Source organism: Phoca vitulina, unplaced genomic scaffold (assembly GCF_004348235.1).
Source record: "Phoca vitulina isolate PV1807 unplaced genomic scaffold, GSC_HSeal_1.0 scaffold36, whole genome shotgun sequence".
NCBI classification, from domain to species: Eukaryota; Metazoa; Chordata; class Mammalia; order Carnivora; family Phocidae; genus Phoca; species Phoca vitulina.
Window position 1 is genome coordinate 16,578,308 of NW_022589739.1, and position 20,087 is coordinate 16,598,394.

At 36.4% G+C, this 20,087-nt stretch overlaps 1 protein-coding gene across 8 annotated transcripts in view; it reads left to right on the forward strand.

Moving 5' to 3' along the window:
- The window catches only part of ACER3 (alkaline ceramidase 3), a 148,828-nt gene that overhangs the window by 40,266 nt on the left and 88,475 nt on the right, over positions 1-20,087 (forward strand). For 3 of the 8 annotated variants that reach the window (XM_032426964.1, XM_032426967.1, XM_032426966.1), the window contains one exon: positions 6,947-7,057. The exons of 1 other annotated variant lie outside the window; for it this stretch is intronic. In XM_032426964.1, the coding sequence (XP_032282855.1) occupies positions 6,947-7,057 (111 nt within the window). Of the gene's footprint in view, positions 1-317; positions 337-6,946; positions 7,058-7,574; positions 7,789-13,893; positions 13,969-20,087 lie in introns of those variants that run through there. 4 more of the 8 variants (XM_032426965.1, XM_032426969.1, XM_032426970.1 and 1 more) reach the window with 4 other exon arrangements.

A 20,087-nucleotide genomic window follows, 5' to 3' on the forward strand; every position in this document is an offset into this window, starting at 1 on the left:
GTTTTAATTCTTATCTGCTAACTCTTAACATATGTGCCAATTCTGGATTGGTTTCACTGGATTATTTGTCTCATTATGGGTTATGTTTCTTCTTTGAATGCTTGGCAATCTTTTTTTTTTTTTTAAAGATTTATTTATTTGTTTCAAAGGGAGAGAGTGAGAGCAAGCAGGGGGCAGGGGCAGAGGGAGAAGGAGAGAGGATCCTTGAACAGACTCCCTGCTGAGCACCGAGCCCGGTGTGAGGCTCAATTCCATGATCCCGAGACCATGACCTGAGCTGAAACCCAAGAGTTGGACGCCCAACCTCCTGAACCACCCAGGCACCCCATATGCTTGGTAATCTTTGATTGGATGCCAGACATTGTGTTTTTTACCTTGTTGGGTGCTGGATATTTTTGGTATACCAGAAATAGCCTTGAATTTTGTTCTAGGATTCAGTTAAGTTACTTGGAAATATATGTATAATTTTTGGATTTTGTCTCTGGTATTATTGAGATATAATTGGAAACAGTTGACCCTTGAATAATATGGAGTTGAGGAACACCGATATGCCCATGCAGTCAAAAAGCCATATAGAACTTTTGATTCCCCCAGGATATAACTATTAGTAGCTTACTGTTGACCAGAAGCCTTACCAATAACGTAAACAGTTGATTAGCACATATTTTCTGTGTTATATGTATTATATGCTGTATTTTTACAATACAGTAAGCTACAGAAAAGAAAATATTAGTAAGAAACTCATAAAGAAAAGAAAATGTATTTAGAGTACTGTATTGTATTTATTGGACCTGTGCAGTTCAAACCTGTGTTGTTCAAGGGTCAGCTGTGTAATGTTATATAAGGTTAACGTGTACAATGTGTTGATTTGATAAACATATATTGTAAAATGATTACCAGCATAGCATTGCATAATTACCTGTCATATAATTACCTGTCACATAATTACCATTTGTGTGTGTGTGTGGTGAGAACATTTAAGATGAACTTTCTTAGCAACTTTTAAGTATATCATATAATATTATTAGCTGTAATCACCATGCTGTACATTAAATCTCCAGAACTTGTTAATCCTATAACTGGAAGTTTGTACACCTTGACCTGTATGTCCTCATTCTCCAGTTCCCCACCCCCAACCCTTGGAACTACCATTCTATTCTCTATTTCTCTGAGTTTGGCTTTTTTAGATTCCATATATATATGATGTCACATAGTATTTGGTATCAGGGTAATGCTGGATTCATGAATACAAGTTTGGAAGTATTCCCTTCTCTTCTATTTTTGGGGAACAGTTTGAGAAGGTTTGGTGTTAATCCTTTTAAATATTTAGAATTCACCAAGGAAACTACTTGTTCTCAGCTTTTCTGTGTTGGGAGGTTTTTGATTACTGATTCAATATCCTTACTTGTTATTGTTTTATTAAGATTTTCTTTTTCTTCCTGATTCAGTCTTGGTGGATTGTGTATACCTAGGAATTTATCCATTTCTTCTAGGTTTTCCAATTTGTTGGCATATAATTGTTCATAGTAGTCTCTCATGATGCTTTTTGTTTCTGTGGTATTAGTTGTAATGTTCTCTCTTAGTTCTGATTTTATTTATTTGAATTCTCTTGCTTTTTTTCTGAGTTAGTGTAGCTGAAGGTTTATCAGTTTTTATCTTTTAAAAAGCCAGCTCTTCATTTCATTAATCTAATTCATTTATTTCCACTCTGATTTTTATTTCTTTCCTTTTCCTAACTTTGGGCTTACTTTTTTTCTAGTTCTTTGAGGTATAAAATTAGGTTGTTTATTTGAGATCTTTCTTTTTCCTTTTTTTTTTTTTTAAGATTATTTATTAGAAAGAGAGAGAACATGCTCGTGGGGTGGTGGGGGGGGGCAGAGGGAAAGGGAGAGAGAATCTCAAGCAGACTCCACTAAGCACGGATCCTGATGCTAGGCTCTATCCCACAACCCCAAGATCATGACCGGAGCCGAAATCAAGAGTCTGACATTCAACTGACTGAGCCACCCAGACGCCCCAACATCTTTCTTTGTTTCTTTTTTTTTTAAAGATTTTTTACTTATTCATTTGAGACAGAGAGATACAGAGAGAAAGAGAGAACATAAGCAGGAGGAGAGGCAGAGGGAGAGAGAGAGAAGCAGACTCCCCACTGAGTCTTATACCATACACAGAAATAAGCTCAAAATGGATTAAAGACCTAAATGTAAGAACTGAAATCATAAAACTCCTAGAAGAAAATATAGGCAGTAATTTCTTTGACATCACCCTTAGCAACATTTTTCTAGATATGTCTCCTCAGGCAAGGGAAACAAAAGCAAAAATAAACTATTGGGATTACGTTAAAATGAAAAGCTTTTGCACAGTGAAGGAAACCATCAACAAAATGAAAAGGCAAGAGTGACTAGAATTAATAAGACAAGAAATAAAAAGTGTTGGTGAGGATGTGGAGAAGAGGGAACCCTCGTACACTGTTGGTGGGAATGTAAATTGGTGCAGCCACTGTGGAAAACAGCATGGAGGTTCCTCAAAAAGTTAGAGAAATTGGGGCACCTGGCTGGCTTAGTTGGTAGAGCATGCAACTCTTGATTTCAAGGTTGTGAGGATGTAGGGATTACTTTAAAAAATACCCCCAAATTAAAAAATATATTAAAAAATAGTAATATTATATGATCCAGTAATCCCACTACTGGGCATTTACCCAAAGAAAATGAAAACACTAATTTGAAAAGATACATGCACTTCTGTATTTATCACAGCATTATTAACAACAGCCATGAGATGGAAGTAGCCCAAGTGTCCATCCATAGATGAATAGATGAAGAAGATATGGTATATATATATATATATATATATATATATATATATATATAAATAACATATATATAATGGAATATTGCTCAGCCATAAAAACGAGTGTTATCTTGCCATTTGTGACAACATGGATGGGCCTAGATAGTATTAGGCTAAATGAAATAAATCAGAGAAACACAAATGCCATATGATTTCACTTATGTGGAATCTAAAAAACAAAACAAACAGTAAAAACAGATCCATAAATACAGAGAACAACTCTGGTTGCCAAGGAGGATGCGCAAAGTGGGTGAAGTAGGAGATATAGACTTCCAGTTATGGAATGAATAAGTTTCAGGGATGAAAGGTACAGCATAGGAAATAGTATTGTAATTAGCATTGTATGGTGACAGATGGTGGTGGGTATACTTGTAGTGAGCACAGCATAATGTATAGACTTGTCAAATCACTGTTATACACCTGAAATTGATGGAACATTATGTATCAACTGTAATTTAAAAAGGAGCTGACATAGGGGTAACCTGGGTAGCTCAGTTGTTTAAGCTTCTGACTCTTGATTTCGACTCAGGTCAAGATCTCAGGGTCGTGAGCTTGAGCTGCGCATCAGGCTCCGGGCTCGGTGGGGAGTCTGCTTAGGATTCTTTCTCTCTCCCTCTGCCCCTCCTCCCAATCTCCAACCCCCCACCCCCACTCACCCTATCCCTTCCTCTCTCAATAAAAAAAAGGGGGGGAGCTGACATAAGATATTAACTTCATGTTTATACTTCTCTTTGCATCTTAACATTATTAAAATAAAAAATGAAAGCATTCTTTATTAAAAACATTTGTATTAATTTAGGTTTATCATTCATGTAACAGCATTAAATTTACCAAAGATGTGTAATGTATCAAAGACCAGGCATTTGTCTTTCAGTTTCAGGATGGTATCAGGCTTTGTATTCACAGAGAAGAGGCTGTTAGCATTTTTAATTCAAATGAAATAAGGTGCACTGATAAAGGACATATTTTGCATCAGTTAGGATTAGGTTTGGCTGTAACACATATGTGAAAATTAGTGCCTTAAAGAAGATGTAGATTTATTTCAGTCTGAAGAGAGGCAGTTCGGGGTTTGGATGGCAGCTCTTTGGTATCAGGGACACAAGCTTCTCTCATTTTGTTGCTTAGCCATTTTTGGTGTAGGGGCCCAGGGCAGGCTGCCCAAGATGGGCCATCTTGGTATAAAGATTATTTTGAGTTAAAAGTAATTAACTCAAATTGGGTGGCTCATTCAGTTAAGTGCCGGACTCTTGATTTCAGCCCAGGTCATGATCTTCGGATCCTGAGATCGAGCCCTGTGTTGGGCTCCACACTCATCGGGGAGTCTGCTTGGATTCTCTTCTCCCTCTCCTTCTGCCCCCCCCACTAAAATAAATAAATAAATTTTTAAAAAAGTAATTACAACACAGCAGATACAGAAAAAGCTCTCTGTCCTGGCGCCTGGGTAGCTCAGATGGTTAAGGATCTGCCTTCAGCTCAGGTCATGATCCCAGGGTCCTGGGATGGAGCCCCACATCGGGCTCCTGGCTCAGCGGGAAGCCTGCTTCTCCCTCTCCCTCTGCCTCTCTCCCTGCTCATGCTCTCTCTCTTTCTCTTTCTCTCTCCATATCTCTGTGTCTCAAATGAATAAATAAAATCTTTAAAAAAAAAAAAAAAGAAAGAAAGCTCTCTGTCTCCCCCTACAATTCCCTAAATTTACATTAGAAAGGAGAGCCTATAACAGGAAGAGAGCTATCAAGAGAGACTTCCCTTTACCTTCATAACTGATCTGCATAATAGGGCACCCTTGTTTTTCCAAACAACTCCTTTCACTTTCTTGCTGGTGGTCTTTCTCCCCTTTGTGTTCTCTGACTGTACCCCTCTCCTTTGATCATATAAGCTTCATGCTGCCTCATTGTCTTTGGAAATTCATGTCTGTGTGGATTCTCCATACATATAACTGTTAAATTTGATTTTCTTCTATAAATTTGTCCCATGTGAATTTGATTTTTTTTTTTTAATGAGAGAGAGAGCATGAGTATGGGGAGGGTCAAAGGGAGAGGGAGAGAGAAAGAATCTTTTTTTTTTTTTTTTTTAAGATGTTATTTATTTATTTGACAGAGAGAGACACAGCGAGAGAGGGAACACAAGCAGGGGGAGTGGGAGAGGGAGAAGCAGGCTTCCCCCGGAGTAGGGAGCCTGGTGTGGGGCTCAATCCCAGGACCCTGGGATCATGACCTGAGCCGAAGGCAGACGCCCAACCAACTGAGCCACCCATGTGCCCTGAGAGAAAGAATCCTAAGCAGACTCTGTGCTGAGCATAGAGCCCTACACAGGGCTTGATCCCATGACCCTGAGATCATGACCTGAGTGGAAATCAAGAGTTGGATTCTTAACTGACTGAGCCACCCAGGCGCCCCTGTCAATTTGATTCTAAGTCCACTTAGGAGGACCATAGGGCAGAAGAAGGTCTTCCTCCCCAACATGGGCTTAGATTCCCATTGTCCCCTCAGAGACCAAGATGGCTTTAGCTATTGGGTCCACATTTCCTATAGCAGAAAAGGGGAAGCAGAGACAAGAAGGGTGTAACCTCTATTTTTCTTGAAAGTATCATGGCAGACTTCCATTTATCTTGAACTCCAAGTCTCATGGCCATTCCAAGCTGCAAAGAGCCTTGGAAATGTAATTTTCTTAGCTAAGTAGCAATGTATTCAGGTTAAACATTGGGATTCTTTTATTAAGAAAAAAGGGAGAGTGATATTGGGAAGGCAAATAGCCCCCAAAAATAAAGGAGAGAAAAGAACATGTCATTTAATTGCCACAGACTTGTCAATTTTTGTTTTTGTTTGGTTATTCATTTGTAACTTCATTTTGTTGTGCTTGGAGGAGGTATTTTTTATGTTATCTTTTTAAGTCTGTTGAGAACTTATAGTCTAACATATGGTCTGTCCAAATGTTCCATTTGTGTTTGAGAAGAATGTATATGCTATATGGTAGAGTGTTCTGTATATGTCCATTAATTGATACTTGTGTTGAAAATCCTGTGTTGAAAATCATTCATTTGGAATTTTGAATGTTTTGTGCTACTTTATTCTACCCAGAATCTATTTATAAAATAGTTTATCCATTTCTTTCCCCATTTTACTACTTATTTCTGCTTTTGGGTGTTTATTATTTCTTTGCTTTTCATGTTTGAGGTTTGTTTTTGTTTTTGTAAAGAGAGGAACAAAAATCAGATGAAGATCCATTGCTAGAAACAAGAAATTAAAAATATTACCACAAAATGAAATTTCAGAAAGACATGCAAAATGCATACCCCAATTTGTTGCTATTTGATTCAACAGACAAAAGTAACAATTCTATATTTTATCTTGTCATTAGTGTATCCTTGGACCATTCTTTCAGTCTGAATGGCTACCTTTTCCAACTCATTTTTTGCTCTTTGACGTTCTTTTTGAGATACTTTTTCTTTTTATCTTTAGAATTACCTTAAAGGGCACCTGGGTGGCTCAGTTAGTTAAGCATTAGCCTTCAGCTCAGGTCATGATTCCGGGGTCCTGGGATCGATCCCTGCATTGGGCTCCCTGCTTGTTCCAGTCTCTCGTGCTTTCTCTCTCTGTCAGATAAATAAATAAAATCTTAAAAAAAAAATTTTTTTTCTTTAGTGGATGTTCTGATTGAAAAATCTTTAGTTTTGGGACACCTGCATGGCTCAGTTAGTTAATCGTCTGCCTTCAGCTCGAGTCACCATCCCAGGGTCCTGGGATCGAGTGCTGCATCGGCCTCCTTGCTCAGTTGGGAGTCTGCTTCTCTCTCTGCCTGCCGCTCCCCCCCCCATTTGTGCTTGCTCATTCTCTCTCTCTCTCTCTGACAAATAAATAAATAAAATCTTAAAAAAAAAAATCTTAGTTTCACTTGTCAGAAGTTATCTTTATTTTAATTGGATCGTTTTACAGGATTTTTTTTTTGAGTAGGGAATTATTTTCCTTTAGCACCTTGTAAATATGTTTCCACCATCTTTCTCGGAAGTCACCTATTTAAATTAAGGGCCAAATTCATGTTTTTTTATTTAAAGTGGTATTGACTAATATAATTATTTTCTTGTGTTCTTCTCCTATAGGGAATACAGTGAGTAATCTGATTATGATTATACCTCCAATTTTTGGTGCAATTCAGAGTGTTAGAGATGGACTGGAAAAGCGGTACATTGCTTCTTACTTAGCACTCACAGGTATGTGTAACACTTCATCTAAAAATGATGTACAGTATTCGGATGGGTTATTTTTCTCATTCATACCTAAAATTGGTTCTTAATTTTGTGTTGTTTATTACACAACTTGAACATATTCTGAAACTTCTGATTTAAAACTCCAGTAAATTGAACTACATTTTGAATACAGTTTTTTAAAATTCAATATTTCAAGCATACAGAAAAGAATAGAGATAATATAACAAATATACCCATGTGTCTTACCACTCAGCTTTGTCAGATGTTAGTGTTTTGCAATATATGTTTCAGATTTTTTTCTTTTTTAAGGAAATAAACTACTATGGATAAAATTGAAGCTACCTTTGTATTCCTGCCTGATTTTATTCCCCTCATCCTCCCAGCTCATCCTCCTAGAGTTAACTTCTATACTTAATTTGATTATAATTTTCTCAGGTGTTTTTGTATTTGTACTACATATATATGTATACTTAAAAGTATATATAATATGGTTTGCATATTTTCAAACTTTTTAAAAGAATATTGTACTGTATCTAACCTTTTGCAACTTACTCATATTCCTCTACCTTGTCTGTGGGGCAGGGACTGTGTCTTGGTTATCTTTGTATCCCTATTGACTGGCAATTTAGTGGTCTTCAGTAAGTGTTGGATGGATGGATAAATGAACTTTACGAGAGCATAAGATGGGAAATTCTCTGTCATGTTCTTGCATTTTAACAAGAAAAATAACAAAGGTGATTCTAGTTTGTTTCTTTTCTATATAACCTTCTAAACACAATTTCTTGTTTTAGCCCAAAATATTATTTATATATAGGTAGAAAGGACTTTTTTTTTTTTTTTTAAGATTTTTCATTTATTTATTTGACAGAGAGAGAGAGACGGCGAGAGAGGGAACACAAGCAGGGGGAGTGGGAGAGGGAGAAGCAGGCCTCCCGCTAAGCAGGGAGTCCAATGCGGGGCTTGATCCCAGGACGTTGGGATCATGACCTGAGCCAAAGGCAGATGCTTAAATGACTGAGCCACCCAGGCGCCCTAGAAAGGACTTTTAATTACTACAAATCAATAAGCTATAATGTGTCATATCAGATGCTGTAATGTGTCATATCAGATTCTACCGTAATTAATCATTAGATATGAGAGACTTCAATTTTGGAATCCATTTCTCATATCCATGACGTTTTAAGAAAGTTATTTGTTTTAAGAAAGTTACTTCAAAAGGAAGACTTGTCTACAAACTTATCTCTTTGCCTTATTACCTGGGATTTTTTTTAAAGATTTATTTATTTTTGGAGACAGAGAGAATAGGCGGGTAGGGGTAGAGGGAGAGAGATTCTAATGCAGACTCCATGCTGAGCATCATGACCTGAGCCAAAACCAAGAGTTGGAGGCTTAACCGACTGTGCCACCTAGGTGCCCCTATTTCCAGGGATGTTTTAAGAATGTTTATGAAATACTGACAAATCACAATCAGTAATAACAATAAGAATAAAAAGATTTAAGGGACTTCCTGGTTGCCCTAGGATAATAGTGTCCTCCTAAATTAGAATTTGTCCACTTATCCTCCCAGAAAACCATACAGATTAAGAAAGAAAATACATAGTACCACACTTATTCAATACTTTCAGCCTTACTGTGAGAGGAAAAAATACTATGAACTTCAAATCATTTTTAAATAAGTAAAAACACCAATTTCCAACAGAACTATCTTTGATGTTTTAGAGTTGGGGAAGTTTGAAAAACTGCATGAAAAAGAGGAGAGGGGTTGAGAACCTAAGTCTGAAAAAAAAAATAAAGCTTCACATTAAATGCAAAATTTCTGAAAGCAGTCTAAGATCTGGTAGATTACAGTACTGGCTAGAGGTAAAGGACTTAAAAGTGTGTAAGACCTAAGGTGGCATTTTTGGAAAGGTACCACTTCTGGGAAAGAGATAAATAGAAAGGGGGTGGGACTGGGGTGCCTGGGTGGCTCAGTTGGTTAAGCGTCTGACTCTTGATTTTGGCTCAGGTCATGATCTCAGGGTCCTGGGATTTGAGCCCTGCGTCAGGCTCTCTGCTGAATGTGGAGCCTTTTTGGGATTCTCTCTCTCCTTCTCTCTTTCTAAAAAAAAAAAAAAAAAAGTATTTAAAAAAAGGAAGGGGGGGGACCTTTTGGAGATATGTCAGTGAAGGGGAAGAAGGAAGCTAGGGGGAGGAATTAAGATCCTGTGGAAACAAAGGAACTGTAAAACTTATCAGACCCTTCCCCCTTCACTCCCTCTATCACCCAAGTAAGTATATATGAAAAAGGGCACTGAACCTCACTATTCTGACAGAAGGGGGCAGTCTTGAGCTAGGAAATTTTAAGCCCCCCAAAGTCTTTACTCCTGCAAAATGGACCATATAAAATTACTGTAAAAAGAAAACAAAATGAAAATCAAAGTTTTTTGGCTCATGGGCATCCTTCCCTGACAACTAGTTATAAAGCGGAAGGAAACTGTAGCATAAAACTCCTAGCTAAATTAACTAACCTCAAAGAAATTAATCAAAATTTAGAAACAAATAACACCCCCTTCTTCTAAAAGAAATAGAATTGATTCAACTTAGGAAAGATATTGAGGCTGAATTACAATGTGTTGAATATTTAATAAGGGCTACTTAAGAAGGCAGAGAAATAAGCAAAAGAATGAAAATGAGATTTAAAAAAAGGCCAGAGAGAAAGTGATTGAAATGGAAGAGAGGCAGAGAAGACCTCATAAACATATAATTGGAGTCCCTGGAGAAGACAAACAAAACAGTGGGGGCGCCTGGGTGGCTCAGTTGTTGAGCATCTGCCTTCAGCTCAGGTCATGAGCTCAGGGTCCTGGGATTGAGCCCCATAGAGCCCCATATCGGGCTCCCTGCTCAGCAGGAAGCCTGCTTCTCCCTCTCCCACTCTCCCTGCTTGTGTTCCCTCTCTCGCTGTCTCTCTCTCTGGTCAAATGAATAAATAAAATCTTAAAAAAACAAACAGTGAAACAGAACTTACATTTAAAATTATAATTCAAAAAACTTTTTAGAAATGAAAGAAGAAAGAAATGAATCTGTATTGAAAGGTCCATTTTTGCCTCTTAAAACTGACTTGGAATAGTTAACTCTGAAACATAGCCTTGTAAAACTACTGGATTTTAAAAATGAAAAAAAAATTCTTAAAGCTCTAATGAAAAAGGCCCAGTTACTGACTAGGGCAAATAAATTAGGCCAGCATTTGACCTCATCAGCAAAACACAGAAGGGCACCAGTGGAACAGCAGTTTTAGTGTCAGCCACAGATTTTCTATTCTAATCAAGTTGTTTTTCAGCTATCTAGGTTCTAGAAAGACAGTTTTAAACACGCAGGTCTCACTGACTATTATATACATGACTCCTTCCTCATGAATCTGTGAACACTGTACTAATTTAGTAGCTACTAGCCACATGTGGCAATTTAAATTTAAATTAATTAAAATTAAATAAAATGTAAAATTCAATTCCTCTGTCACACTAGCCACATTTCAACTGCTCAATCCTCATATGTGGCTTGTAGCTACCCGATTGGGCAATGCAGATATAGAACATGTCCATCATCACAGAAAGTTCTGCTGACTACATTATACTAGAGAATGATGTTCACCCAACTAAGACAAGACTGGGAAAACTTTGGCAAAATGTCTGATGATGAGCCTTTAATATATTTAACTATAGATCTAAGGCTAATACAGGTGGGATAGGGTTGAAGGATAATATATGGACACATTATATGGTGTAATAAGTAGAAAGAATGAAGTTTTTTTAAATGAGTGAAGGAAAGGGCAAAGTAGAATAAGTTCATTGACTGTTGCCTAGGTAATAAGTTGAGTACTAAAGAATATGATTTAAAAGTAACAAATTGGATTATAAAAGGTCAAGTAAGAAAATAAAGGGGGACTCAGGGTACTATAAACTGCCTAAGTACAAAAGAAACCCTTAGAACAAAAAAATGCCTTTTCTACATACCAAAAGAAGTTTTTTAAAGAGCAAAAAAGACTTATCACTTAGAGAAATACATTAAATATAAAATAATATGTGTAACAATTATGTAAGAAATATGATTGAGATTAAACACATCAGTCATATCAGTCAATACAAATGAGCTTAACTGTCAAAAGAAACATTTTCAAATTTGCTTACTAAACAAAACCAAACTTTATGCTTTGTATAAAAGATACACCTAAAGCAAAATGATTCAGAAAAATTAGAAATTATAAGAAAGTAGAGGTAGTGATCTTGATATCATATAAAGTAGAATTCCCATTAAAAAGCATTAAATGTGATATAATTCTAGAATGTTTATATTAACTATATTAATTAGAATGTTATATTGAATGTTTATAATTCTAGAAACCATGATTCACAATGAAAATATAACAGTTATGAATATCTCTGCACCAAATAATACAAATACCATTTTTATATAGCAGAAACTACAAAAGATACAAGGATAAACAGAAATATAGTAATAGAAGATTATCGTATGCCACACTCAGTACAAGACAGCTGAAGTGAACAACAACAGAAAATCAACGATTTCTAAGACCTAACAACATACCAGTAAAGTAAACCACATGGTTTATGCTGACCTTCATACCCTGGTAATAGAACATGTACCCTCTTCTCAAGTGTGCAGAAAACATTCGTAAGAACAAAAGAGTGAGTTCCATGAAGAAGAAATAATAAAATAATATCCTCTGATCATAGTGCATCCATGCTAAAAATTAACAACAAATTCAAACCAGAAAAAGGTTCTTCCTTTTCAAAATTTTAAAATCTTCTATTAACTCTTGATTGAAAGGGAAAATGTAAAGTGAAATTATAAAATCCTTAAAATAGAGTTGTAACAAAAATTTTGCCTATCAGATAAAGCAGCCATCAGAGGACAATCCATAGGCTTAAACACTTAATACTAAAAGATTAAAAAGTGAAATATATTTTTTAAAGATTTTATTTATTTTTATTTTATTATTTTTTTTAAGGTTTTATTTATTTGACAGAGAGAGACACAGCGAGAGAGGGAACACAAGCAGGGGGAGTGGGAGAGGGAGAAGCAGGCTTCCCTCCCAGCCGGGAGCCCAATGTGGGGCTTGATCCCAGGACCCTGGGACCATGACCTGAGCCGAAGGCAGACGCTTAACGACTGAGCCACCCAGGCACCTCTAAAGATTTTATTTATTTGAGAGAGAGAGAGAGAGCACAAGCAGAGGGAAGGGCAGAGGGAGAAGCAAACTCACTGCTGAGCAGGAAGGCCCGAGAGTGAGCCTGTGGGAGCTTGATGTGGTGCTGCATTCCAGGACCCTGGGATCAGGGCCCAAGCCTAAGGCAGACGCTTAATGAACTGAGCCACTCAGGTGCCTCCCAAAAAGTGAAATATTAATTAAGATCTCAAAAGGCAAGAAAAAAGGACCACAAAGTAAACCAAATGAAAGTTCAAGGGAGGAAATTATAAAGACATAAGCAGAAATTAACCAGAAGACAGAAAAACATAGTTCTAATTAATGCATCAAAACCCATTTTTTTCTTTAAAGAAAAAGTAGGCAACTAGCTAACTTACGAAAGGAAGCAAGCATAAACATACATAATAAATGACAAAGGGAAATATCCACTGAAACAAAGGAATTAAATTTTAAAACCTCTTTTTGGCTTTTTTGATGTATGTGTGAAACAATGTTGTCCAACAATAAACCGGAATTTTTATTTGCTGACTTGTTCTAAAATAAATAAATAAAAATAAAACCTCTATGTAAATACATTTAGAATTGGATAATTTACAAAGAAAATAGTTTACCAAAACTGACCCCAGGAAAGATAGAAAGCTTTGAACAGACCAACAATGTCTGTATAAAAAATAAAATAAGTTGTCAAGGAACTCCACAAAATAATACCATGCCCAGATAGTTTCACAGAGAGTTGTACTAAAACGTCACAAAGACCAGATAGTCCCAGTATTACATAAATTTTTTCAAAGCATGAATAACAAAGGAAAATTTCCAAATTCTTTTTATGAAGCAAACAACAGTGTTACGTAAACTTGATATAAGTGCCGTAAAAAAGGAAAATTAAGGACTAATATGAATATCAATGCAGAGATCATAAGTTATTATCAAACAAAAAGGAGTGAACTGCTGATGCATGTAACAAGGAAGAACCTCAGAAATACACCAAGTGAAAGAAACTAAAAGATATAAAAGAAAACAGATTATGTGATTCTATTTATATGAAATTTCTAGAAAAGGCAAAATTATGGAGATAAGGAAATCATCAGTTACATGGGGTTTAAGGTGGGACTGGATGTTGACTGCAGATGGTCATAAGGGAACTTCTTGGAGTGATGCAGTTATCACAAAAACTGGATTGTGATGGTTGCACAACTTTTTAAATTTACTAAAACTCATAAAGTCATACATTGAGTGAATTTAATGTTATATCTCAATACTTGATTAAAAACTAAAAACCAGTGGATACAGGAAATGTAGGAATGTGCACACTGTGTGAGAGAGAATGAGAGACATTGAGTGTTTACATCTCAGGTGGGGCTGAAGGAAGAAAAGCAGTAGAGGAGAATATAGATACAGAAGACTTGAAATAAGCAATATTGTGTATAGAAGCTATATCTCTTCTCTGGTGGGATATAGCTGTTTTTCCCATTGTACCTGACATTTAGGATCCAGGCAGCCACTCCCAATTGTTGAAGATTGATGAATCCTATTTGTCACCCTGAGTTAGGATTTTCCTTAACAGGGATCAATGTCTTATTAAGTGAATTCATTTGCATATTAATGACCAAAAGTCATTTTTTTTATGTTTATACAGATATGATGATTTGAGTAACTATTCCACATATTGTGGTAATCTCCTGTCTTCTGATATTCCTGTGAATATATGGAGGTACATATTTTCTAAATTACTTTTTCCTGTAACCTTTTTCCAACTGAAGAAGGTTTAGGGGTGATTAAGGGAGACAAAAAATACTGCACAATAGAGGCATCATAATGAAATTCTTGGGCCTCTTGTATCAGTATCTCTTCATGGAAGGCATCCTTATGAAATTTATTCTTTGAAAGTCAGAGAAAGCCCTTTAGCTCAATTTTTAAAAAATATTTCTTCCAGTTATAGCACTAATAAAGATTAATAAGTCCTTACTGAGTTCCTTGGAACCAGAAATATTTCTGAATTCAGATTGCTTTTGGATTTTAGAAAATTTATAGATTGTAATAGATTTAGAAAATTCATAGATTATAGAAAATTAGTAGATTGTAGACAGTATACCTACTAAGCCCACCAAGACTTGGGGCAGCACACCATAGGTGAACTATTCATCTTGCTGCTTAACATGAATATTTACACTAACTGGGCTAAATAATTATCATAGTCTTATGTCCAATCACGTCAGGTTTTACTGTCAAATCAGTTTGTGCCAAACTTAAAAAACAGAAGAACTTTTGGTTTGTTTTTTTTTTTCCCAGAAAACTTTATGTCATGTTAATTATTTTTTTAATTTTATTTTATTATGTTATGTTAATCACCATACATTACATCTTTAGTTTTTGATGTAGTGTTCCATGATTCATTGTTTGCATATAACACCCAGTGCTCCATTCAATATGTGCCCTCTTTAATACCCATCACCAGGCTAACCCATCCCCCCACCCCTCCTCCCCCCTAGAACCCTCAGTTTGTTTCTCAGAGTCCATAGTCTCTCATGGTTCGTCTCCCTGTCCGATTTCCCCCCTGTTCATTTTTCCCTTCCTACTATCTTCTTTTTTTTTTTTTTAACATATAATGTATTATTTGTTTCAGAGGTACAGGTCTGTGATTCATCAGTCTTACACAATTCACAGTGCTCACCATAGCACATACCCTCCCCAATGTCTATCACCCAGCCACCCCATCCCTCCCACCCCCCACCACTCAAGATTTTATTATATTTATTTATTTGAGAGAGAGAGTGAGAGAGAGAGCACAAGAGGGGGTAGGGTCAGAGGGAGAAGCAGACTCCCCGCCGAGCAGGGAGCCTGACACAGGACTCAATCCCGGGACTCTGGGATCATGACCCGAGCTGAAGGCAGTTGCCCAACCAACTGAGCCACCCAGGCGCCCCAAGAACTTTTGGTTTTAAAAGCTTTTTTTTAGTTATTAAATAAGATATTTAAATTTATTTAATTCTCTCTTTTCTTATTTTAAAAAGTAGTAGATAATAAATAGAATCTGGCCCACATTAGGAAAATAATAGACCATGACAACTGGAGTTTACTCCCCAGAGTGCAGGATCATTCAAATTTAGGAGATCCATTAATACATACAATAAATACAATTTATTACAGTAGTAAATTCAAGAAGAATAACCATGTGATTATATTCATAAATGCTGGAACAGCCTTTGTCAAAATTCAGTACCCATTTCTTTTTTTTTTTTTTTTAAGATTTTATTTATTTATTTGACAGAGAGAGAGAGAGAGCACAAACAGGGAGAGCGGCAGGCAGAGGGAGAGGGAGAAGCAGGCTCCCTGTTGAGCAGGGAGCCTGATGCGGGGCCAATCCCAGTACCTTGGGGTCATGAACTGAGCTGAAGGCAGACGCTTAACTGACTGAGCTATCCAGGTGCCCCTCAGTACCCATTTCTGATTAAAAAGAAAACTCAAGAAATTAGGAATTGATGGATACTGTATTAACATGGTAATATAATATCTCAGTCCTAAAGCCAGCATTTTACTCAGTGTGGAAGTACTAGAAGCACTAGAGACATTAATCAGTGTATTTATACCAGAGAAAATGATTAAAGACCTAAGAATTGGGAAAGGAAACTATCTTTGTTAATAGATACCATAGTATTCCTAAAAATTCTAGTCCAGAGAATCAATTATCAAGCTAACTCAATGCAACTATTTGGTGAGGTATCAGGTTTAAAATTGTAAAAAGCAATAAGCTTCATACATACAAACAATATCCCATTAGATATAATAGTAAAGAAGACCCCATTTAAAATACCATCTCAAAAGATAAAATATCTAGGAATAAATTTAATAAGAAATATTTAGTATCTCTGAAAAAAACTAGTAGAACACTTGATGACATGAAAATAAATCTGAAAAAATAAAAAAGTTGTTTCTGGATAGACAACTTAAAGATGTCCATTAGTCTAGGTTAATTTATTATTATTTTTAAAGATTTTATTTATTTATTTGACAGAGAGAGGGAGAGTACAAGCAGGGGGAGGAGTAGAGGGAGAGGGAGAAGCAGGCTCCTTGCTGAGCAGGAAGCCCGATGAGGGGCTCGATCCCAGGGCCCTGAGATCATGACCTGAGCCGAAGGCAGACGCTTAAGCGACTGAGCCACCCCCGCACCCCCAGGTTAGTTTATTGAAATAAATAATACTAATAGAAAAACCAGTAAGTTGTTTTCATTAAGACAAGTGGATACTAAAGTTCGTATGAAAATATAAACATGCAAAGATATCTTGGAAATGTTTAAAAAGGAAGAGCTATAAGGATAAACTAGTCCTCCTATGTTAAGTATACTCTAAAACTTGCATTGGTAAAATAGTATATATAGTACTGGTATTCCAATAGATAGTACATTGGAATTTTTTTTTTAAAAAGGCATAAGTAGGGGCTCCTATTAATATATTTTTATATATAGATAGTGGCTCAGTTGGTTGAGTGTCAGACTCCTGGTTTTGGCCCAGGTCATGATCTCAGGGTCGTGAGATCAGGCCCCACGTAGGGCTCTGTGCTCAGCACAGAATCCTTCCTTTTCTTCCCCCCTTGCCCTCCCCCCGACTTGTGCTCTCTCTTGCTCTAAAGTAAATAAATAAATAAAATCTTTTAAAAAAATAAAAAGGCATAAATAGACCCAAGTCCATATTAGAGTTCAGTATATGATAAAGATTGTATCTCTAATCACTGGGAGAAAGAAGAATATTTTAATACATGGTATGAAGAATAGAATGGATATATGTATACCTTATACATAGGAGTAAGTTCTAAGTTGATCAGAGACCTAATTACAAAAACTAAAATCTTGTAAGTACTAGAAGAAAATACATGTGAATTCTTCTATATCCAGAGTGTGGGGAAAGTTTTTATAACTGTGATTCAACATCCAGATGTAATAAAGGAAAATGTTGGCCAATTAAATAAAAACTTTGGCTTGGCAAAAAAACACCATAAGCGAGGTCCAAAGCAAAAGACCAAATGGTGAAAATATTTATGACGTACACTACAGGTAGAGGTTTAATATCCCTAACTTTTGTGCTTAACCAACTGAGCCACCCAGGCACCCTTCAGCATGACTTTTAAATATTGAGGATAAAAAGGACCAAAAATCCGATAGAAATAAGTCGTCAGAGACGGACAGAAAATTCTCCAAAAAATATATTAAAAATAGCCAACATATTTAAGAAAAGATACCTAGTTCACTCATAATAAAAGAAATGCAAACGAGAACTACACTGATGTATTATTTCTCATTTGTCAGATTGGCAAAAAGTGAAATGCTTGACAACATATTCTTGGCAAGGCTGTGGTAGAAATCTGCACTCTTCACACATTGCTAGTGAGAGTACAAAATTTTTGTAGGTGAATTTGGCAATATCTTTAAAAAAAAATTTTTTTTTTTTAAGATTTTATTTATTTGCGAGAGAGAGAATGAGAGACAGCATGAGAGGGAGGAGGGTCAGAGGGGGAAGCAGACTCCCTGCTGAGCAGGGACCCCGATGTGGGACTCGATCCCGGGACTCCAGGATCATGACCTGAGCCGAAGGCAGTCGCTTAACCAACTGAGCCACCCAGGTGCCTGAATTTGGCAATATCTAACAAAACTATATATGCAGTTACCCTTTGACTCAGCATTCACATCTTTTTTTAAGATTTTATTATTTATTGGAAGAGAGAGAGAGAGCACAAGCGGGGTGAGGGCCAGAGGGAGAGGGAGAGGGAGAAGCAGACACCCCCGCCCTGAGAAGGGAGCCCAACTTGGGGCTCCATCCCAGGACCCTGGGATCATGACCCGAGCTGAAGGCAGCTGCTTAACCGACTGAGCCACCCAGGCACCCCTCAGCATTTACATTTTAAAGAATTTTCTGTGAAGATACATACCCAGTGATTCAAAATTAAATGGACACATGGATATTTATTACAAATTAAAATCCCGTGTAAGCTTTAAACATAAAACCCAGGGGCGCCTGGGTGGCTCAGTCATTAAGTGTCTGCCTTCGGCTCAGGTCATGATCCCAGCTTCCTGGGATCGAGCCCTTCATCGGGCTCCCTGCTCAGTGGGAAGCCTGCTTCTCCCTCTCCCACTCCCCCTGCTTGTGTTCCCTCTCTCGCTATGTCTGTCTCTGTCAAATAAATAAGTAAAATCTTTAAAAATAAATAAATAAACAAACATAAAACCATATATGCTTTAAAAGATGCAGAGTGTGAAAGTATAAATGTAAAAGGATACAGGAGGGTTTAACACTTCTCAGAGTATACTTTTTTGTATTGTTTTTATTTTTGGAACCATATTATGATTTTACATACTCAAAAAATATAATTAGGTCAGGCAGAACAGGAAGTAGTGGAAATTAGGGGGAGGGACCCTGGCTTTGAATACAAAGAAAAATAAATTGCAGAAGATAACATCTGATAAAGAATTGTTATCCAAAATACATAAAGAACTCTTTGTATACAAAATGTAAATATAAAATTCAACATTAAGAAAACAACTTGGTTAAAAAATGGACCAAGAACCTTAATAGACACCTCACCAAAGAAGATGTATAGATGGTAAATAATATGAAAAGATGCTCCACATCATATATCATCAGAAAAATGCAAATTAAAATAACAGTGAGATCCCACTATACATCTATTAGAATGGACAAAATCCAAATACTTTTGAGGATGTGGAGCAATACGAACTCTCATTCATTGCTGCTAGGAATGCAAAATGGAGCAGCCACGTTGGAAGACAGTTTGGTGGTTTCTTGCTAAAACTCAGCATAATCTCACCATATGATTCAGCAGTGATGCTTTTTGTTACTTACCCAATAGAGTTGAAAAATTATGTCCACACAAAAATCACACAGATGTTTATACCAGCTTTATTTATAATGCCAATACTTGGAAGCAAACAAGAAGTCCTGTGGAGGTAAATGGATAAACTGTGGTATTTACAGACAATGAAATGTTGTTCAGTACTACAAAGAAGTGAGCTATCAGAGTATGAAAAAACTAAGAGGAACCTAAAATGTCTATTAGTAAGTGAAAGAAGTCAGTCTGAAAACACTACATGCTGTATGATTCCAGCTCTATGATGTTCTGGAAAAGGCATATAGAGACAGTGAAAAGATCAGTAAAAAGATCAGGGCCGCCAGGAGTTTGGGGGAGGGAGAGATGAATAGGCAGAACACAGAGGTTTTTATTTTATTTATTTATTTATTTATTTTTAGCACAGAGGTTTTTAGCACTGTGAAACTATTCTATATTTCTATGATACTGTAATGGTGGGTACATGCCATTATAAATTTGTCCAAATCCATAGAATGTACAACACCAAGACTAACTATAATGTAAACTGTGGACTTTGGGTGATAATGTTGTTTTATTGTAGATTTATCAGTTGTAACAAATGCACCTCTAGGGGAGGCTATGCATGTGGGTGAATGGGGGTTATATGGGAAATATCTGTACCTTCTGCTCAGTTTTGCTGTGAAATGAAATCTTGTGTAAAAAGAAAAAGTTGTAATAATAATATAAAAAAGTACTATATACCCTTTATCAAATAGAGAAAATAACCACAGAGGAGGAAAGTGAAAGTATTTATCCAATTAACTTTAAATGTTATTTTCATTATATGTCCCCAGTTTGAAAACAAAAGATAGTCAATGAAATCTTGAACCTTACTTTACTAACTTTATTTACTTTTATTTATTTATTTACTGTTTATTATTGGTAGTGGTATGAGTATACCAATTCTAAAGTTATTTTTATATGCCTTTTAGGATTAAGCAAATGAGGAAATTT